A 21269-nucleotide genomic window follows, 5' to 3' on the forward strand; every position below is an offset into this window, starting at 1 on the left:
CTGTGTGTGCAGTTGGAAGATTAAGCATTTGCCGATACCTTGTAGATGAAGAAGGCTCAGGAAAGGCTTGGTTAAGTGACGGTCTAGGGCAGTCTGCACTCCTGTCCACATTCCTCCTGAGGCTGGGCTGGAAGGGCAAAACCTTCAGAGGCAAAGATGAGATTTTGTTACACAAAACTGTGGTCGGCTACTGACTGTAGATGTAGTAAGAATTGAGGCTATTTTATGCTTTCTGTTAACAGTTTGCTAAGTTCACATTGTTTATTCCAAAATCATTAAAGTTGTAAATCAGACATCTTTGCAGGAAAAACAGGAAGGTCCTCATAGGATTACAGAGTTTCCAGGAGTAGCAGATAGAACATCTCCTTACATTTACACAAACTTGTTCCAAAATGTATTTGCTGGGTTAAATCGATTCTAGGTGATGCCCACCCTCACCCCCCATCCCTTTCTTTCTTAGGAAGATTAATTTGTCTAGAACCACAACTCGTGATGGGTTTCCAGGGAACCTTTCAGTTTGGGCAAGAAGTTTTAAAAAAGGGATCTGGGAGTTTGAGGGACAGACACAAGTGTAGGAGGGGAAATTTCCTCTTAAAAGAGACCTGACCACAAATGGTAAGTTTTTTGTTTTGTTTTGTTTTGTTTTGTTTTTTTGTTTTGTTTTTAGTAAAAATCTGTGGTTATGCACTAAGGAAATTTTGTCAACCAAGGAGGAAATAATTATGCCATTTTAGGTAGCAAGAAATTAAAATTAAAGTTAGGTATTTTTCCTGCGAAATTTGTCTTCTGCATGTTTTCAGTTTAGAAGGAATCCTCTTAATGGTTTAGTTCACCGTTGTTGGGTGCTATCAGGAAACGATTTCTGTTTTGCTCAGCTCATTACAGTGACCTATGGATTCAGTAACCTCCAAATAGCAAACTGTTGTGTGGTTTTACCCACGTAACCATGATTTCTCATGGAATAAGGCAACCGTTTTATCCCCAACTTACTTTTGCTTTATTTTATTTTGTACATGATCCTAAAATTCCTCAAATCAGTACAGTTACTTCTGACATGGATGCTTGGAGTAGGTCATTCCCAACGGTTGGATGTAGAATTCGTATATATGTTGATGTGTGTGAGTCCTTTCATTCACACTGAACTCTACCAGGACAAGGAGTTCATAGCCTCCCTCCCTACTCTTAATTTGCTCTACTGTTATATTCTCAGCACCTGGAAAAAAAGCCTGGCACATAGTTAAGTGTTAATCAATGTTTATTTAATGAATGAAAGAAAGAACAAATAAACGACCAAACTTCAAGAGACTTGTAGATTTTCTAAGATACAGATGTAATTCTTATTAAATTTAACTTACAAATGTAATTTGAAAGAGGGACAGATTTGTAGACACCTACACTTCTGGCTGTGGCACCATGTGTGTGGCAGGTTCGTAACGCCTCCATGCCACAACCCTCATGCTGCGAACCACCTAATACCTCCACCTGGAGCCTCAGTCTCAATGCGACCCAGACAGATCTGTGCACCTCAATACCGTCCCTGCAAACTTGCATCATCGGCCTCTGTGAATGGCACCATCTTTCTCCTCTATGGCTGATCCTGGTTCTGCCACACTATCTCTGTAATTCCACTCCTCTCCATCACTAACACCGTCTAATTTTCTACAAACACCATGATTTATCCCATTTTCCTGACTCCATTTTGCACTGTGTTCTTGGTCAATAAGAGATGTTTGAAATAATCCTATTTCTCTCTTTCTTTTCATCCCCCACCCAGGCTTTGGTGAGGTTATAAGGAAAGTGATTCTTCAATTATTACTAACTTTTTTTCTGAAATATCAAACAAATCTTAGAACACTGAAAAACTTTACAAATACATTTTAAATAATTATTTAAAATTAACTCTATCTTTTTAACATACTTGGATATGGGGATTTCTCACAAAAATCATTTCTTGGGTGCTTCCTTCAGGTCGATTTTGGTTTTACTCAGACAACTGCTTTCATGAAAAGAGTGTGTGACGTATTCTTTGGGGTTTTGAGTCTTCAAATATGGATTAATTTTGGTCTCATCAGAGAGTGATAACTTGCTTGAATAAAAACTTTGGGATGATCTTGTAATAAGATCATAATTTTGAAATGTTTCCCCACAGCCTCGAGTGGGAGGTATCCGAAGCCAGTGTCATTTTTCTTTGAAACTAATCAGCATTTTGTCTGAAACCTTGTAGGGCTTTTCTTTACCCCTAGAATTCAGAAATAATACCAGGATGGGGGGGTGTGGGCTTTTTCTAATGTTTGGTCACGGTTCTGTGAGTCCTCTCTACAGGAGAAGTCGAGATTTTAGGTTCGTTTTGTTTTGTTTTCTCTAAGGGACTTCCGTCTCTGACATCCTTGTCCCTGGCAAATATTTTGTTTTGTTTGTTTTGTTGTTTGTTTGAGGTTTCTCCAAAGTTAATGTTTGAGACTTTATTTTTTTTATTTTTATTTTTTAATTTAATTTTGTTTTTTCAGTGTTCCAAGATTCATTGTTTATGAATATTTTGACAACAGGAAGGTTCTGACTTCACATCAGCTTGCTGAATCCAGGAAAACCAAACAGAACAGCAGTATTCCTACTGGCTTCAGGCTACCCTGGCCAGCATCCCGAGGGGAACAAAAATAAGGACTCCACATGGTAACTAATTCTCCCAGCAACACGACAGGCCGCCAGCATGCCTTCCTTGCTCCAGCAGAACTCTTTTCGGCCAGACACCCCCAGGGGACACCAGTGCTCCCAGGCCATGAGCTGAGCACCCTTCACACCCAGAGTGAGGCTTGCCCATGGACTTCTAGACTAATTGGGGTGGGGGACCCAAGGCCCCTGTGTGTTCCCTCCAGACCCACTCATACCACTCAAGTGAGAATTGCCTGTCTTCCCGCTGTCGGGGCAAGCCCACTCTAGGACCCTTTCAACAGTGGTAGCTGGTCTGATGGCGGAAGCTGGGTATAAGGGCCTTTTCTTATTAACAGGCTGCCTGCATGGCCACGACTGCTCCCTGTCGTGGTGGTGGTACAGCAGCTCTCCGGATGTCCCGTGTCTTCTGAAGCTGGTTTGAGAAGAACAGAAGGAAGAGACAGAGGGGGTGAGGGAAGGGAGGGAAGAAGGGGAGTGGTGGGGGAGCAGTCTCAAGAGGGAAAAACAGGGGCAAGTAGAGGATGAGGGTTGGGGAGGACCACTGAGAGGGAGAAGGGGTTGCAGCAGCTGGACGAGGGGCTGCTGGAAAGGCCACAAGAGCTGTGGGCCACGTCCACCCCCTCAAGACACCAAGAACCCACGTGTGGACCTGATTCCTCTGAGGCCAGAAGGACCTATGTTTTCCAGCCGGCCCAGGCTGCAGACTCTGTCCTAGCCAGGACCCCTCTGACAGTGCGTGTGCACAGGGACAGTCAGGGGAAGCAGGGAGAAAACCTGGAAGCCAGAGAGTGGCAGAGAGAGAAGGGAAATGAGAGCCATGTGAGGCTGTGCTGAGGATGCAAAAGGGTTTCCCTGACAGGGAAGTGGGCAGAGGGGGAGGTGTGCCTATCTGTGGCAGGGGAAGTCAGACAGAGCAGGAGGGTTCGGAGGGCAGTGGTATTTGAGGCCTGTAGAGGCATCCTTCGCCTGACGGAGCCGCAATGCTGCTCCTGCTTCTCCTGTTCTCCGAGGGACTGCTCCAGCTCGGGGCGAGTGCAGAGGGTAGGAAGGGCCCTGGGAAGGCTCCTGAGGCTGGGCGCGCAGGGGGGCGTCTGGGAGGACCTGCGGGAGAGAGGATGGCTCCCACTGGATGCCCTCAGAGTCTGCATGCCAGACTGCCTCCAGGCAAAGCATCCTGCACCAGCTCCTTTCTGTTTCTGGTTTTGGGGAGAGGGAACAGACCCGGGGAGCAGGGTGGGCTACGGGAATGTGTGTAGTCTGTGTAACTGTCTCCATCGTTTCACTCCCACGTGGACTCTTCCTCTCCCATCCTCGCATACTCTGTCTGCATGGCCTGGCTTCTCAGCATCCCAGGTCCCAGGACCCCCTCACCCAGCCACAGAAGAGCCCCTCTCCTTCCGCGTGCTCCAGTCCTCCTCCTTTGCCAACAGCAGCTGGGCATCCTCGCACGGCTCAGGCTGGCTGGGCGAGCTGCAGACGCATGGCTGGGACAGTGTCCTGGGCACCATCGTCTTCCTGTGGCCCTGGTCCCGGGGAAACTTCAGCACCCAGGAGCTGAAGAACCTGCAAAACCTCTTCATGCTCTACTTCCACGGCTTCACCATCGAGGTGCAAGCCTTTGCCCACGAGTTTCAGTTCGAATGTGAGTTCCTTGTCCCAAGCCCATACCTGCCTGAAGGCTCCAGCCCGCTTCCAAAGGGGCTCTGACCTCACCCAGTCTTGCTGACCTGTTCCCTGTCCCTGCTGGGCTCTTGCTCTCTCTTCTGCCTCACCAGTCACCACTGTCCCCAGTCCACCTGCCCACCCGCCAGAGACACAGATGGGCTTGCAAGGACACAGCCCTTCACACCGTATACCCCTCCGTGTTCTGGCTCCTTGCAATCGTGTCTCCCTGTGATCTTCCGCCCACCACCCCTGACCCCAGACATGGCCTTTCCGGCCAGTTCTGCCCTCCCTTGTCCCTGGCCTGAGAGTCAATCAGGCCCAGCCTGTACCTAACCATTGCCAAGGGAGCCCTTCCAGTCAGGCCTTCAACGCCCCAACACCTTCCCATCTAGCCTGTCTGCATCAGTTATTCCTAAATACCTTCGTATCTTCACATTTTCTTCGCACAAATTCCCTCCCCTCCTGCACCCAACTCCAGCATGCTGTGTGATTGCAGAGAAAAGTTCCTAGACGGCTAACTTCCCTTCCCTGTAATTGTTTCCACATGGCTCTGTCCACGCCCAGACCCCTTCGAGCTCCAGGTGTCAGCTGGCTGTACGGAACATGCTGGCAAGCCCTCCGGAAGCTTCTTGAATGGGGCGTATCAAGGCTCCGATTTCCTGAGTTTCCAAGGAAACTCCTGGAAGCCGTCTCCAGGAGCCGGGAGTCCGGCTCAGAAGGCCTGCGAGGTGCTCAACAGCTACTTAGACATTAAGGAAATTGTGCAGAGCCTTCTCAGCAACACCTGCCCTCGGTTCCTGGCAGGAATCCTTAAAGCCGGGAAGTCAGAACTGGAACGACAAGGTGAGTTTCCCGACGCTTTGAGCTGCATATTCTGCCCTTTACCATCCCTCTGAAACATATACTGAGAGGCTCGAGGGTGGGGTTTGAGTTTGGGATTGTTCCTTAAACGAGGGAAGGAAGTGATTACTCCAGCTGCTAAGACCACCGAGTCACTGAGCTCGGCCCAGGTGCCCCTAAGTGCCTCGTCTCCTTGTCTTCTCTCCAGTGAAGCCCGAGGCCTGGCTGTCCACTGGCCCCCATCCCGGTCCTGACCGTCTGCTGCTGGTGTGCCATGTCTCTGGCTTCCACCCGAAGCCTGTGTGGGTGATGTGGATGCGGGGTGAGCAGGAGCAACGGGGCACCCAGCGAGGCGACGTCCTGCCCCATGCTGATGGGACGTGGTATCTCCGAGTGACTCTGGCGACCCGGGAGGCGGCCGGTCTGTCCTGCCGAGTGAGACACAGCAGTCTGGGAGGCCAGGACATCGTCCTCCACTGGGGTGAGAAAGAACTGGGGCCTGGCTGGGAAGCAACGGTCCTGGGCTGCTGAGGGAGGTGTTTGGAGGTAGATGGGAACACACTGCACAAGAGGACAGAGGTGGGACCACCTGAAGAAAGCAGGGAAGAGAGTGACGCCATCAGATTTCAAGAAATGGAGGAAGGAGATTGGAGTACTGAAGAGAAAAGGAAGAAAGACCTGGTTACTTGGGAAATAGATGGGGTGTGGATTGGGGACACTGACTCAGGAGGAATTGAGATGAAGTCTTCAGATGCAGAAGAAAATTCTAGGAAGGAGGGAAGCATTGATGGTGGTGGCCCACGGAGAGCCTCGTAGACAGACATCCTTGTTTCACGCCCCAGGCGGTGGGAACTCAGCCCTGCTGACCCTGCTCTGTCTCGTGGCCACAGTCAGCCTGCTGGTGCTGTTTGTAGGGCTCTTCTGCTTGAGGAAGCACAGGTGAGCCTCTTCTACATCTGTTTCTTCAACTTACCAGCTCATTCTTCTTTCTTCCACTCTCCCTGCTCTCTCTCCGATTTCCTTCCTTGGGATAAAAATCCTCTTCTTCTCCCACAGCTCCAACTGGAAGGTCCTGGCGCCCGCTGCCCCCAGTCCTGAGTCGCCCACCGAGGCCGAAGGCCAGGGACCCAGGACTTTCAGACACCAGGTCTACACGCCGCAGGAGTCGTGGATAAAAAATAGATTTTTAAAGAAATGGAAAACAAGCCTAAACCAACTCTGGGGACGTTAGTTTTACCCAGCGCATAATGTCCTTTTCTGCTTCTTAAATACGGTTTGCACCTATGAGCAAAGCATAATTTTGATGAAACGGCTTGTGGCAGCAGAAATCTCGACCCCTTTGGAAACCTGTCTTACCGCTTTCCATTGTCCAGCAGTATCTCTTCTGCACAGCCACGTGTTGGTTGCTACTGACTCTTAAGACTTTAACTCAGGTGCTCCTTTCACACAGAAGCGTCCCGGCCTTGCCCGACTGAGAACATGTCTGAACTTCCACGACGGGTGGGGTCGTCCTGAACACGCTCATCTCTTCCTGCTTGGAACACTGCTTATTTAGATTTCTACTTTTCTGTTTTTATCCCGAGTTGCTTGAACGCAGGATGTAGGTGTTTGGGATGGCACCTGTGACCCTAACCCTGACCTGGATTTGGGGCCAGATTCTGGAGCATGTCATCTACGCAGGGCTTGCTGTCTTGAAATGTTTCATAACACTTGGAGGTACTGCATTCTCACTCTGGACTCACCCCACAAATTACGTAGCTGGTTTAGAGTAAAACGTTTCTCAGTAAATGCTGCCTGAAATAAATTTGTGTCAAATCCAGTGATGTTTTCTCAATCCACGCCCCTTTGACCTCACGGCACCATCTGGCTGTGTTCTCATTAAAACTCTTTCTGGGGGCGCCTGGGTGGCTCAGTGGGTTAAGCCTCTGCCTTTGGCTCAGGTCATGATCCCAGGGTCCTGGGATCGAGCCCCGCATCGGGCTCTCTGCTCAGCGGGGAGCCTGCTTCCCTCTCTCTCTGTGCCTGCCTCTCTGCCTACTTGTGATCTCTGTCTGTCAAATAAATAAACAAAATCTAAAAAACAAACAAACAAAAACAAACAAACAAACAAAAACCTCTTTCTGCCTCCCTGAGTCTCTCACCAGAGATGAGGAGGGCAGGTGTGTGTGTGCTCCAGACGGCTCTGTGATTGGCGCGTCCGTGCGTCTTCTGAGACATCTCAAGGAAATAATAATACAGCAGGTATCTCCCGTCAGAGCAGGACGGAGCATTCCCACTTCTCTGAGACTGTGTGTGACCACATTTGCCTTCACGTGGCGAAATTCCTCCTTGGAGTGGTCAGGAAGAGGACGAGGAGATGGGGGATGGGCAGAGTCAACGGCAGCAAAGGAAAAGAACAATCAGTCGCTGTGTTTACGTCTCTTTATTGGTTCAGGTTATTATTATAATTATTAACATTATTATTTAGTTTTCCCCTAACTTTTAAAAATACAGATTTAAAAATTATCGACTTAACTTTGAGACCCATTGTCTGAGCCTGCTGGAGAGCAGGAAGCTGGTAAGGTGTCGAGTTCATCCAGATGTGCAGCCGACACCTCCCCTTAGATGGGATAATTGAGCACCGTGTGCAGATTTCTTAGTGGAAATGTGTCACTCTTTATAGTGGGCATTTTCAGGTTAAGACACAGGGCTCCATGACCCCTTATCCAGGCCGTAGTCTCACTCATGAACAAGGTTTTGGGGTCTGCTCTTCCCCCACCAAGTCCATCACCTTCTGTATGACATGTTCAGGCAGCTTGGATAGAGGAGCCCCAGGAAGAAGGCAGAAATTTCCAGGCCGTTTGGAGCCCTCTGTGATGAAGTTCGAGGTCCCCCCACATGGCACAAGGCCATAAGTAGGGGCCTCTACCAAAATGAAGAGGCCCACGGAGGACTTCTCGGTTCCTAGCACAAGTGTGGGATGCAAATATAGTTCAGATGATTCCGACTTGGATGGACCTTTCCCCACTACTTTAATTTTTTGGTTACAATAATTCTTGAACCCCTAAGATGCCTGAAGCTCGGTTCTCAGGTCCCGTGTCCACCCATCCTCCCGAGTGTGTGTTGTGCTCCTGGGAGGCTAGGCTTCTCTCCGTCCTTCGCTGTGCCAAGCTCCTCAGTTCTAGACCGTTATTGTAACTCTTCCCTCTGCCTGGAGCCATCTTCATTCAGGCTGATCTTCTGTGGATGATTCCAAGACAACGTTCAGCTCTCAGCTCAAGCGTCATCCTCACGCAGAGGCCCTTTGTGGCCAGTGTAGCCCAAGTGGCCCCTCTCTCTCAGTCACTTTCTATTCCAATGTTCTTTAGTTCTTTGTGTTAAATATTGGGTTGAGCTGAAATTATCTCATTTTCTTTTACATATTAGTGTCCTTCCCACCTACCATGTAGGCACTGTAACATCATGTATATGATCTGTCTTGACCACATGTGAATCCCAGTGCCTAGAGTGTAGCTGGACATACAGTGGGTGACCAAAATTATGTTTGTTGAATGAGCAAATACCATCATCTTTGACTTCCCAGAAAAGATCTTGGCAATATCAGTTCTCTAGGAAGCCCTAGGTTTTCGGGAGGTGACAGGTTTCCAAAGTGCCGGTGTCAGTGAAAGATGAAGTGCATCCTCGACATTGTGGTCGTGTGGTCACCGGCGACTCTCTCTTTCCCTTGGGCTATTGTCTTGATACATGTAGCCAGAGCCCGAGATGCAGATAGGGAGGAAGGCAAGAGGGAGATCTCAGAAGTTCCCCTCAGGACACTTTATACTGTGAGTGAGGACACCAGTTAACCACAGAGTGCTGCTCTGGGTTTCTCTGCTGCTGAATTGTACGGATCATCAGGGAGTGTTTTAGGGAAGGATGATTGTTGAAAACAGCGATTTTCAGGAAATTCTGAGTTCCTAAACATGATACCCTAACCCATCTTAGCCCTACTTCTGGCAAGGTCCCATAGTTGAGTGGTGGGAGTACGTTTGGCTGAGGCACAAGATACGTACCCGAAGGTGATGGACTGGGGCTGCCTACACATGTGCGTCCCTTTCCTCTCTCCCCTCAGACTGTCACAGATGAGCTCAGAGAGAGCCCTGGGGTAAATGACTGTATTGCCGGATACGTATGGAGAAGTTTGACATACAGGTTCAGGAGATTGTCAGAGAATCTGGGTGTCATTCTAGTGTAGACGTTCGGGTTGGGTAATCTCATGTAATTTAAGCTCCTGGGTGAGGACCTAGTGTTTAAGAGCAAAATGTGTCACCTCATGACCCCAGAGGACAGCTATCACCTACTACCCTTAACTGTGTGCTTCTGGCTGAACTCCTGGAACCCGGCTTATTTCTCTGGAGGGCCAGGTGTTCTAGGTAGTGAGAGGTAACCCTTTCCACACCCACCAGCTATACCACCAAGAAGGGGATCTGCTCTGCTGCCTGTCCAACCCAGAGCCTGCTGTATTCTGTCACACACACAAATGTGGTACAAACACGACAAGACCATTTGGAAGCAGAGATTGAGGCATGATTCCTGGTTGCTGGTGAATTCTCCAGGACTGGCAGTGACTGTTGGAGGAGGCTGCAGTGGGACCATGTGGGACCAGGATGGGCTGGGCCATGCTCAGTAGCCATAAGACCTCGGGCAACCATGGCTGAGAGAACAGTCATCTGCTGTCTTCTGCCTGAGAAACAAAGATGGCCAAGGATGTGGACAACTTGGTTACGTGGAACAATGTTCCCTGGGACAGGGATCCAGCCTCCCAGAATGCCACATGCTGGGAAGAGAGATTTTTATGCAGAATGTGCTGTGAAGCCCTTGTTGGGGGGAAAGGTCATGATTTCAGGGTTATAGGATTGAGCCCCACATTGGGCTCTGTGCTCAGTGTGGAGTCTGCTTTGGATTCTTTCTCCCTCCCCTCTGCCCTTCCCCATTCTCTTGCACGCACTCTCTCTTTCTAATGAGTGAATAAATAAATTAATTAATTAATAATAAATAAATAAGCAAAGTACCTATTCAAACCTGATTGAATACTAATAAACATCCAAATGCAGTCGGCTGTGCAGAAGACACTGTCCTACACGCTTGACACATATTAACTCATGTGGTCCTCACATGTTTAATTTGATGTTTAATTTGAAATGTCTGATAAAATTCCGAATAGAGAGGTCAAAGGGGCCATTGGGTTTAAGTCTAGAATTGAGATATGCCCGGGCTGAAGACACTTATTTGAGAGCAGTAACAAGTTCAAGAAATACTGTGCAGTGCTGGAGATAGCCGTATGAACAGTCTGTCAGAAGATGGCAGAGCCTGCAGGTCAGGCGGAGAACTTTGTGCTGTGGGCAGAAGGAAGGGGTGGCCAGTTCTCCCTGCTGGGTCACAAGAGAGGCGTCAGAGGTTTCACCGAAACGGAGAATTGGCTTGCTCAAGGGACACTCCGAGCTGAAAAATTACAGGTCCAGAGATGGACAATATCTCAGTTTTGAATGTTGTGGGAGTCCAAGTATTTTGGAAATACCAGAAGATTGAGCAATGCCGTTCAGGGAACAGGATGAGAGCAGGAAGTACTGTGACTCTTTCCTGACGAGAGAAGCCAGGCTCAGAAACTTTTACAGCTCAATTAATTGTCCATATGTTAATCTAATAGTAAGACAAAAGAAGTTCTTGTATGTCCTTTTAATTTTGTTTTTTAAATAATTCACTTTCATTGTATTTTACAACATCGCTGGTACATAATAAATTGTCAGGAAAGTTAGTCTTTCACCCCAAATAGTTAGAAAAGCTCAGACATAAAATATGAGGAGAGCACCTGGCTAAAAGTAATACTGGAAGTAAAGAGCAGGACACCCAGGCCATTGTGTGTCATGTTGTGTTATGTGGATGTTATCTCATAAGAAAGCCAGTATGTTTAAAAATATATTTAAAAACACTTAGAAAAATATATCTCAAACATGTGCCAAAATTTGCTAATGTACTGGGGCACCCAGGTGTCTCAGTCAGTTAAACATCCACCTTTAGTTCAGGTCACGATCCTGGGGTCCTGGGATCAAGTCCCACATCGGGCTCCCTGCTCACTGGGGAGCCTACTTCTCCCTCTGCCTCTACCCCGTTTCCCACTCATGTGCTCTCTCTCTCTCACTCTTTCTCTAATAAATAAATAGAATCTTTTAAAAAATTTACTAATGTATTAACAAGCCAATCAGAAAATTGTTGACACAATAAGAAATATGGGTTTCAGGAAAAGTGTGGAACTGGAGGGGTGGCAAATTTGGGAACCAGAATATGTGCCAGGTTGGAGTGATCATCATTTCATTTCACAGATCTGTAAAAGCATGAAGGCCAGGTGCATTTTTTTTACACAGGAAGTCTGTAGAAGGATGATCGGAGATGCCAGGTGTGCAGACATAAGGTCAGAAGGAGAAAAACAATGAAGCAGCTGATAGAGATACAACTGTGTCTGTAACTGGGGTAGCACACTAACTAATAGGAAGGCATGGATGCAGCACACAGAGACCTGATTTCCAGCATTGCCGGGGTTTTCCCTGCAAGCTGCTGACACTTACGCTGATGACACACTTCTCCCATTTCTTACTTAAGGATATTTTATTTAATTTTTTGACACAAGGAAGAGTGTTTGGCTGGAATGAGCTATAATATTTCATTTTAGAAAGAAAACAGGGTCTGCAGCATAGAGGAGGGAGTTAAGGGATCAGGACACGTTTTCAATAGTTCCTGTGTAATTTGATGAAGGACTTAAGCAATGAGAGAAGATAAATCCTGACTACACAATCTAACCCAAATTAGGAGTTAAACAGCACACCATTGGGGGGAAAAGTTGTTTTGCTTTAAGGCAAAGAAGAATCACTGACTGGACTTCTCTCTTCTTTGAACCCCGGTGGGTTCATGCCAACAGCTACAGGGCAGCGTTGTGAATGGGAATTAAAGAGGGGCGGAGCTCAGACCTGGGAGTATATGTGTCAGGAGGCCTCATCTATGTGGGGGACATGGATTCACATTCCTCAAAGTGTCATGCCACCGGGCAAGCACCAGAACTACCTCTGGGTCCTGCAGGGACAGCTCTGCAAATGGCACCGAGCATGATGTGGGGGGACCAGCAGCTCAGTGAACCAGCCTGCATTCCACATTTGTCTGGAAACCATTCTGACTCTTCTTAAATGTGTGCCTCCCCAGGCTTCCTGAAAAATCCAGCTTAGTCACCTCAAGGAGGAAGTAGTAAATTTCTTACAAACAAGGCATGCGTGAGATTGGCTGTAGAGCACTTTGGAAGGTTGTACGGCCTTACATAGCATTCAAGGAAAATTAGCTATATGCCCATCATGATGGCACGATTTCCTTTGTTTCCTTTTTGCCTTATCATGTCTCTATGTCAACCACAGGGAGAAGAATATTTTCACACTGTTCGAAACATACCTGCCCCAGATAGGCTCAGATGGTTGGGGGGCTAATCCAAAAACGTCTGATAGAGCAGAAGAGTGAAAGAACGACCCTTATATAATTGAAATGCTTTATTTCGACTCAAAATGCCAAAACATACACATATTCATGCATATTTTCACTTAGGGATAAAGCTTTTACTTTAAGTGTTGGCCCAAGAGATTGGAGACCTTCAGACCATATTTAGCATAAACCCATAACCCATTAGAAAAATTCTCACGAATTTATGGATGAGCGGAAACTTAGAGACACTTGCAAAATAATCTAAGCAAACGACACTTCTAGGTTATTATGATTTTCCTTTCTTCTGTGATTTTCTTGCTCATATTTTATTTTTCCAGAACACTCCATCTGCCTCTATTAGACACAAATAATCTTGATTGCAATAACATCTCATCAGGCCATACTACAGAATTACATGTCACCAGCAGGATGATTAGGATAATAAATGCAACTGTCACACTCGGTTCTGAGGACAGACGTAGACAGTGTAGCCTGGAAGGGCTGAGCCACACAGACACCCCAGGAATTAATGTGCTGGACGCGAGTGTTGATTATGCTGAGGAATCAGCCAGGGAGCTTTCCCCGGGGAAGAGAGCATGCTGGCTGTAACTGTTTACATAAAACACACATTCCCTGTTTACAAACTATTGTCGCAGTTACATACTTAATGTTAACCATTTTTCCTTTGGGTGATGAAACATAATTTTAACAAATCAGGAGATTTTTATTCTAATATGGGTTGGGTCACTGGGCAGAGAAAAAAATTCTAATTAATAGAACTGACTCTCCCAAGTAGAAGACAAGCTCTGGGCTCACTGGATAATTTGCATATTCATAGGGGAAAACACACACACACACACACACACACACACACACACAAACAAAAAGCCCCTCAATTGTCCAGATAAAAAATGTTCAAGGCATGGGACGCCTGGGTGGCTCAGTTGGTTGGACGACTGCCTTCGGCTCAGGTCATGACCCCGGAGTCCCGGGATCGAGTCCCTCATCGGGCTCCCAGCTCCACGGGGAGTCTGCTTCTCTCTCTGACCTTCTCCTCGCTCATGCTCTCTCTCACTGTGTCTCTCTCAAATAAGTAAATAAAATATTAAAAAAATTGTTCAAGGCACATCAGTTTGAAGAGTTTTAGGTATTGTCTCAAATTACATGGCTTGAAATAATAGATTTAAAATAATTAAATAACAAAATAAAATAACATTTAAAATCAATTCCATTTAGTATTTGTAGTTCAAATTATGACGATCAGATGTTAGAGTCAGGGGAGGTTCATACTGCGACCGTTGCAGGGTCAGTGGGCTGCGAGACCCGAGCCTTTTGAGGCTTTCCGGAACATTGTGTTCCACTTCAGCAGCAAGTGTGATGTCATTACTGGTTGTTTTAGGTCCATTATTAAAACAAAATTGTATCCATTAAAAACTTGAACACGTCACCATGAAAACAAAGCAAAACTACAAGCAATGATTTAAATGTATCTAATGTATAATTAATATAATAAGAAACTGGTTTTAAATTTTGGGAAAAAATCAACAGTTCTGGTAATATTGATGGATCTTCTCATCACTGGAAAACCCAGTTCTTTGTATTGAAATCTTGCTCTTCCTTTAAGGCCCAGTTCAAATTTTCTTTCCCCTTTTCTCATCTCACTTATTCCATTTTTTTTTTCCTTCAGAAAGAATATATATATATTTTTTCTTTTGGCTCTCATAACTCTTGGTTTATATCCTTTTAACAGATTTGGTCATCGCCTGTTGTCATAGTTTCCTTTCTCTGTTCATGTTCCTACCCTTCCCTCCTCTCTATAAACTATCAGCTTACTGGTCATAATTTTTCCACTTTGCATGGAACCTGGTACATAGTGGGTTTACTACTTATAGATGCCTGTGTCTTTGACAAGACATTGCCAGTAGCTTTGGATCTTATTCTCTACTCATCCAGGAAAGCTAACCATGACCACCTTTCAATTTGATTATTGTCTTCTCATAAAAATACATACATATATATATATATATATGCATATGTGTATATATATACACCAAAATATATATATGCATGTGTGTGTGTGTATATATATATATATGTACATACACACACACACACACACACACATATATATATATATATATATATATATATATGCTTTTCTCTTTTGAGAGAGATATATTTTGGTGTATATATATATATATATATGCACACACACACACACACACACACACATTATGCTTTTCTCTTTTTGCCAAGCGTGAGTTGTTTCATTGTTTGTTTGTTTGTTTTGGGAGAGAGTGTCAGCAGGGAGGGGCAGGTGGAGAAGGAGAGAGAGAGAATCCCAGGTGGACTCCATGCTCGGCACAGAGCCCAACACAGGTCTCGGTCTCATTACCCTGAGATCATGACCTGAACTGAAACCAAGAGTCTGATGCTTAACCAACTGAGCCATCTAGGTGCCCCAGTTTTTTGTTTCTCATCCAAGCATTGAACAACATAGCATCTAGACTGACTCATCCATTTTCTGGACTGGAGGAAAGAGAAAGGTCTTAATCCTTGGAAATGCTGTCCATGTCAGGACTGGATTGGTAAAAGGACAGAAAAAAGTATCCTGTCTTTGACAGGTATAGCTTCCCTCATTAATTTCAGGGTTTTTGTTAGACCACCTTGGTTGCCACAGGCATTCCCAGGACTCTTTTGAGGGCAGTTTTCACCTCCTGATTCCTCAGACTGTAGACAAGGGGATTAAGCAGGGGAGTCACCACAGTGTAGGTCACCGCCACCAGCTGATCCTTGTCGGAGGCAGACTTGGATCTGGGCCTCAGGTAGATAATGGAGGCACAGCCGTAATGCACAAAGACCACCGTGAGGTGGGAGGCACATGTGGCAAAGGCCTTCCTTTTTCCCTCAGCTGAGGGGATCTTCAGGATGGTGTTAATGATGAAGCCGTAGGAGATGAGAATCAGCAGGAAAGGCACCATGATCACCAAGATGCTGAGGCTGAAGAGAACCAGTTCCTTCACATGAGTGTCTGTGCAGGCTAACTTAATAACGGGTGCCATGTCACAGAAATAGTGGTTGACCCTGTTGGGGCCACAGAAAGGCATGTCACAGATGAGGTTGGTGGCCACCAAAGCAATGAAGAAACCCGTGACTCCAGACAGCGAAACCAACCCCAACCCTAGCCTTTTGTTCATGATGAGTGTGTACCTCAGAGGTTGGCAGATTGCCACATAGCGATCATAACCCATCATGGCGATGAGGAAGCAGTTGGTACAGGCAAAGCCAAGGAAGAAGAAGAGCTGGGTGGCGCAGGCCACAAAGGAGATGCTCTTGATGGCCGAGAGCAGGTGGGCCAGCAGCTGAGGGATGATGACAAATGTGTAGCAGGATTCGGAAAAAGAGAGAATGAAGAGGAAACCATACATGGGAGTGTGCAGAGTCTGGCTACAGTGGATAACGGCCATGATGGTGGCGTTGGCCAGCAGGATGGTCAGGTACAGGAGAAGGAAGACCACGAACAGCAGCAGCTGGAGCTCCCCCAAGCTGGAGAAGCCCACCAGGATGAACTGGGCAACCATCGTGGTTCTGTTGGAATCATGCATCTGGATGACTTCTGTCGGCAAATGCGTTTGGGAGACACAATGATGAACATCTTCCCAATGACTTCTCTTTCAGTGTCTTCTCTTCAGGCCCAGAGTATTGATAAATCTCTCTGCCTCTCTCTCTCCCTCTGCCTCCCTCTTTCTCAACAAAGATACTCCTTCTGATGATTTTTATAAGAAATTATTAATCTCAAAAAAAAGAAATTATTAATCTCCAATAATGGGAGAATGATTAGTTATATTATAGAAATGTACAAGATGAAAAGAAACAACAGGAGAAGGTACTTTGATATTCTCCAAGATGACATGAGGACACGAGAAAATCTCCTACCATAGTAAGAGAAAAGGCAAGCTACCAAGCCATATTTATAATAAGATATCAACCTGTATTTATGGTAAGGTTGGAGATGATTTGGGTTTGCTTTCTGATATATTTTTTTTTATAATTTTATTTTTTATAAACATATATATTTTTTTTTCCCCAGGGGTACAGGTCTGTGAATCTCCACGTTTACACACTTCACAGCACTCACCATATGTCTGATATATTTTTATATATTCAAATATTTAACAATAAACCTATTTTAATTTGATGATTCTAAATATACTTCACTTTTAATGCAGGATATTTCCACCTCATTTTGTTGGAAAAGATATTGTCCAAACATAAATAAGAATGATTTACTGCTTCCAGATACGATAATACTATTTTTCCAAAATGAAAAAAAAAGCTTTTGGAATGACCATATATCTAAATTACACATTATTGATAATATCTGTTGGTGCAGATGATTACTAGCAGCATGATATGCCTGTCCTCTGACCACTACCCATCACAGTAGTTGGCCAGCTATGATGGGAGCAAGCAAGAAAAGAACGTGTCATGGTCAGATGCAATCAGAAGACAGGTGCAGGGGCGCCTGGGTGGCTCAGTGGGTTAAAGCCTCTGCCTTCAGCTCGGGTCATGATCCCAGGGTCCTAGGATCGAGCCCCGCATCGGGATCCCTGCTCAGCGGGGAACCTGCTTCCACCTCTCTCTCTCTGCCTGCCTCTCTGCCTACTTGTGATCTCTGTCTGTCAAATAAATAAATAAAATCTTTAAAAAAAGGAAGAAGAAGACAGGTGCAATGATAAAGAAACATTATTTTTAAAGTTCAAGGACAATTCCTGGCAGAGAATAGTCTAAGAATCCAACTTATCACTTGACCTACATCAGAAGGTGTCTTGGAGGGTTTGGAATGGGGATGGTGTGGTAGAGGAAAGGTAGATTTCTCATCTTGCGTTAGGAAATGCATTGCCACTATTCCTTTGGAACGGGGCTTTGGAGGGCACATCTGTCAGAGGCAGAACAGTGACCTCCCCAGTCCTGGTTTGCTTCAGAAAACAAATCATCTCTCCAAGGCTATTTCCACATCACAGCCTTGGAAATTTTCCCACCAGTGCGTCATCCAGCTAAGACACAGGAGGAAGTGGTACTTGCCTCTTGAAAGCAGAATTTCTCAGGGTCTGATTTCAAACATTTCCTTCCCTTAATTTTATAGGGTGCCGTGTTATAACACAGGCTTTCATTGAGAGGGAGACAGTATCATGTCTAAGGTATTTTATTACTAGAAATGTTAGCAAAATACAAAGTGTACCTATTTCATATTAAAATAACACCCAAAGCCCTAATCCTCTTACGTTCAGATGCAGGTTCAGGAACTCAGGAGAAACCCAGTATACCCGTACCTCTCAGCATCGCTCAACTTGTTGGCTCCTCCAGTGGGTATAAAGCATAAGGCACAGCTTCCCGCGAGGCGTGTGCATGTTCCCTCTTCCTCACCTCTGCCGTGGCTACTTTGTCTAGGTAGCTCCCCACACTGGCCATCGTCACCCTTTCCCTTTTTATGGCACTTTGCAGAAAACAAGATGCTTTCATGTACGCTACCTCATTCTGGCCTTCCCCACCCAGTAGACAGCACGAGTGTCTTCGTATCCTTGTTATAGGTAAGGTGAGAGCACCGAGTGCCCTCTCCTGTGCAGAGTAACCTGGGAGCAGCCTTGTCTTTGCACTGAAGGTGTTAAATTGAACTCCTCTCCTGTGCTTTTCTCCCTCTATGGACTATTAGCTTCTTACAAGCAAGGACTGATATTTTTATTAATAGCTGAATCCCTAGCATAAAGCATAATCTGTAGTTTATCAGAGGCTCATTTTAAAAATCTGAATAGAATATTTAAAAAACTAAATAATATGTTCAAGTCGTCAAGTCAGTACCAGAATTTAAGTCTTCTAGCTTCTAATCCACTTTCTACCCACCATATATATTTTTCAGATTTAAAAAAAAAATTTATTTGAGAGATAGAGAGAGCACATGAGCAGGAGGGAGGGTTGAGGGAGAAGCCGACTCCATGCTGAGCAGGGACCCCAGTGCAGGGCTCGATCCCAGGACCCTGGCATCATGACCTGAGCCAAAGGCAGACACTAAACCAACTGAGCCACCTGGGGAACCCCCACCTATGGGACTGCCATTTTATGACAGAATCTGTCTCACACATTTTTTCCAAGGCACTAAAGCAGGCATGGTCCCATGTTGCTTATTCAAGTAAAAACTCATTTTGCCCTTTCTGATTTTTCTGGAATATTTCAATTTTAATTATTTAATTTTCCTGAATTATCAAATTTTATAATATAAGATTTATTATCTCTAAACCTTGGGTTGGGAGGTGAGAAAAAAGAACAAAAAGAATAGCAGTAAGGTAAGTCCACGATCTGGTGATCACACTCAAAGATAGGGAATGTCAAGGATGTTGCTTAATTTTAATCACAGTTTTGCGACTCAAACCGTTTTCACCATCTCCCTAAAGCATCAACTTATTTTTCTGTGATTTAAGCAAGAACTTGATTATGTCTAAGATAGCTCCTGTTTTTGGCCACAATATTTATGTTTTGTCATGCCACTTCACATACTTGTATGACCTGTTGTTTTCTACATTCGAATCCTCATCATTTCCCACAGCCTCCAATATACCTTCTCTGACAATTACAGTCCCCATAGATGCTTATTTAGAGATCTTGAAATCATATGTATGGTGAGTAGGTTGGACATTATCTTGTAGCACTATATGTACATTATATATGGAATACAGATTATTATATATACCATATTTTCATACTAAATACTACATATTATATAGTATGTTACACACAGTATAGTACATTATACTATATATCCTATAGTTTAGAATATATAGAGAATTTAGTACATAGTACCGTGTTTAGCATAGTATATATGTACTATTTAGTAACACACACACATTCTGTAGACTGTTTCTTTGGGGCAGGGACCACAGCAATATATTCTGAATGACCTACAGTCCCGCCACAGTACAGGGTACAGGATAGACCCTACAAACAAAAACTTAATACGAGATGGCATGCTTCAATTCTACTTTTGTTTCTGAGTTTTCTCATAGACTATGATTTTTTCCTCTAGAATATGTTCTCTGCTATTCTATTAAAATACATATCATTCCTAATTCTTTTTTTTTTTTTATTCTCAAAGTCATCTTAAAAAAAGAGAAATCTACACTGATAAACTTTCCTGCCCCAGCCCCATTACTTCTTTACTTCTGGGATTTCTCAGCATTCAGTTTGATGTACAGTGCGGCATGTGTGCATGTTCTGTTTGTGTGTGTACAGACTCAATCAGAGTGGATGCTTCTTTCATTTTGAGAAAAAAGCAAATCCAGTTTTACTTTGGTGCAGAATCTTTTTTTTTCATAATAGTAAAAACTATTATGCAAATACATTCAAATTTGAACTCCTTGGTGGAAAATGTTTCTTTAGATAGTAACTGACAAAAGAAATACACTTACCCACTTAGGTTCAAGTGATCAAGAACGTTAACATATGACTTTGGGTTTAATGGCTCCCAGTCTTGTAGATCTTTTGAATATTGAAAGAAGGAGTAGTACAAGGTCACTCGTAAAAGCAATGACGTGTCCTGAAAGATTAAGTGACTGAGGAAAAAAAATGCGCTGAAACATTTCATGACGAGTTTATCTGGACACTTAGATGTCCAAACCTCTTTAAGTCTTAAATAAGAGGCTGAAAATAGTCCATTCTATATTAATATGTCAATTCAGATTCTATAATTAAGTTGGAGAGTATTTCCAGTCTTCTGGGAGTCTAAGGACTAGGGTTCTTTGAGACCCCGGGGAGCTGACGGGAGACAGAAAATTAACAGCTGAATGTGGACAAAGGCATCTTATCTAATACAAGAAGAAATAATTCAGATTGTAAAAAATTTCCATCTCTGTAAAGCACAGAAAAGGAAGCAAGTATTTTTTTTAGTATGGGGGGAATTCAGTTACTTTCAGAAAAAAGTTTACAAAACACCAGGATATCAAGAGAAACCAAGTTTTCCAACCCTGAGGTTTACATGAAGACTAATTTAACAAATGAAGGAAGTAAAGGCAGGGTTGGCGATTATGTGGGAAATCTCTGTCTTACTTCTCTACCGAAAGCCTGAATAAGTCCGACGACAGTTTTTTTCCAAATGTCCTTCAGGGAGTTATTGGGAAGACTTTTATTCAGCAACCCTTCACAGAGTGCAGTGATTTGCCAAGCATGACATTACATATCACAGTGCCTCAAAGATAAACCGATCATAACGATCATTCTAATTTCGCAGGGAAGACAAATGCAGCATGGTTATCTACAAGGGGCATGCTGAGGCACCAGGACAGTGCCAGCGAGGATCAGGACCACTCAGAAAATGGCCATGTCCTGCTGAAGACCCTTAGACACAACCAGGGCTGAGACTCATTCCATGACTTTGTGAACAAAAACATTAAGAATGAGAAACTTAAGTGGAAACTACTGTCTGTTTTGTGCCAGGACATTCAAGAGGGAAGGCTGGGCTCCCCAATCTGGATATTTCAGTAAATCATCCTTCTGAAAACAAGTGAAATTATGGGGGGAATATTTTAAAAATGTTCATTAATAGCAAGCTGAGCAAAGATTCCTATGCT

The 21269-nt window shown here is 44.7% G+C and overlaps 2 protein-coding genes across 2 annotated transcripts; one reads left to right on the plus strand and one right to left on the minus strand.

Annotated features, from left to right (window-relative positions):
- The first annotated feature begins 3644 nt into the window (after window positions 1-3644).
- Window positions 3645-6518, plus strand: LOC116859927 (T-cell surface glycoprotein CD1e, membrane-associated-like). The gene is made up of 6 exons (XM_032845652.1): window positions 3645-3711; window positions 4016-4312; window positions 4900-5178; window positions 5384-5656; window positions 6018-6114; window positions 6232-6518. Exons 1-6 carry the CDS (start codon window positions 3651-3653, stop codon window positions 6404-6406), a joined length of 1182 nt encoding a protein of 393 aa, XP_032701543.1. The 5' UTR covers window positions 3645-3650; the 3' UTR covers window positions 6407-6518.
- Window positions 6519-15308: 8790 nt separating this feature from the next.
- LOC116859962 (olfactory receptor 10T2) lies at window positions 15309-16256 on the minus strand. The gene has a single exon (XM_032845710.1). It carries the CDS (start codon window positions 16254-16256, stop codon window positions 15309-15311), a length of 948 nt encoding a protein of 315 aa, XP_032701601.1.
- Between the last annotated feature and the right edge of the window lie 5013 nt (window positions 16257-21269).

Source organism: Lontra canadensis, unplaced genomic scaffold, assembly GCF_010015895.1.
Source record: "Lontra canadensis isolate GAN:19392208 unplaced genomic scaffold, GSC_riverotter_1.0 scaffold168, whole genome shotgun sequence".
Taxonomy (NCBI): Eukaryota; Metazoa; Chordata; class Mammalia; order Carnivora; family Mustelidae; genus Lontra; species Lontra canadensis.

Coding starts and splice junctions, on each gene's coding strand:
- LOC116859927 (XM_032845652.1), top strand. CDS start 3,651: ATGCTGCTCCTGCTTCTCCTGTTCTCCGAGGGACTGCTCCAGCTCGGG. Junction 3,712..4,015: donor GCTCGGGGCGAGTGCAGAGG/GTAGGAAGGGCC, acceptor CTGGCTTCTCAG/CATCCCAGGTCCCAGGACCC. Junction 4,313..4,899: donor CCACGAGTTTCAGTTCGAAT/GTGAGTTCCTTG, acceptor GTCCACGCCCAG/ACCCCTTCGAGCTCCAGGTG.
- LOC116859962 (XM_032845710.1), bottom strand. CDS start 16,256: ATGCATGATTCCAACAGAACCACGATGGTTGCCCAGTTCATCCTGGTG.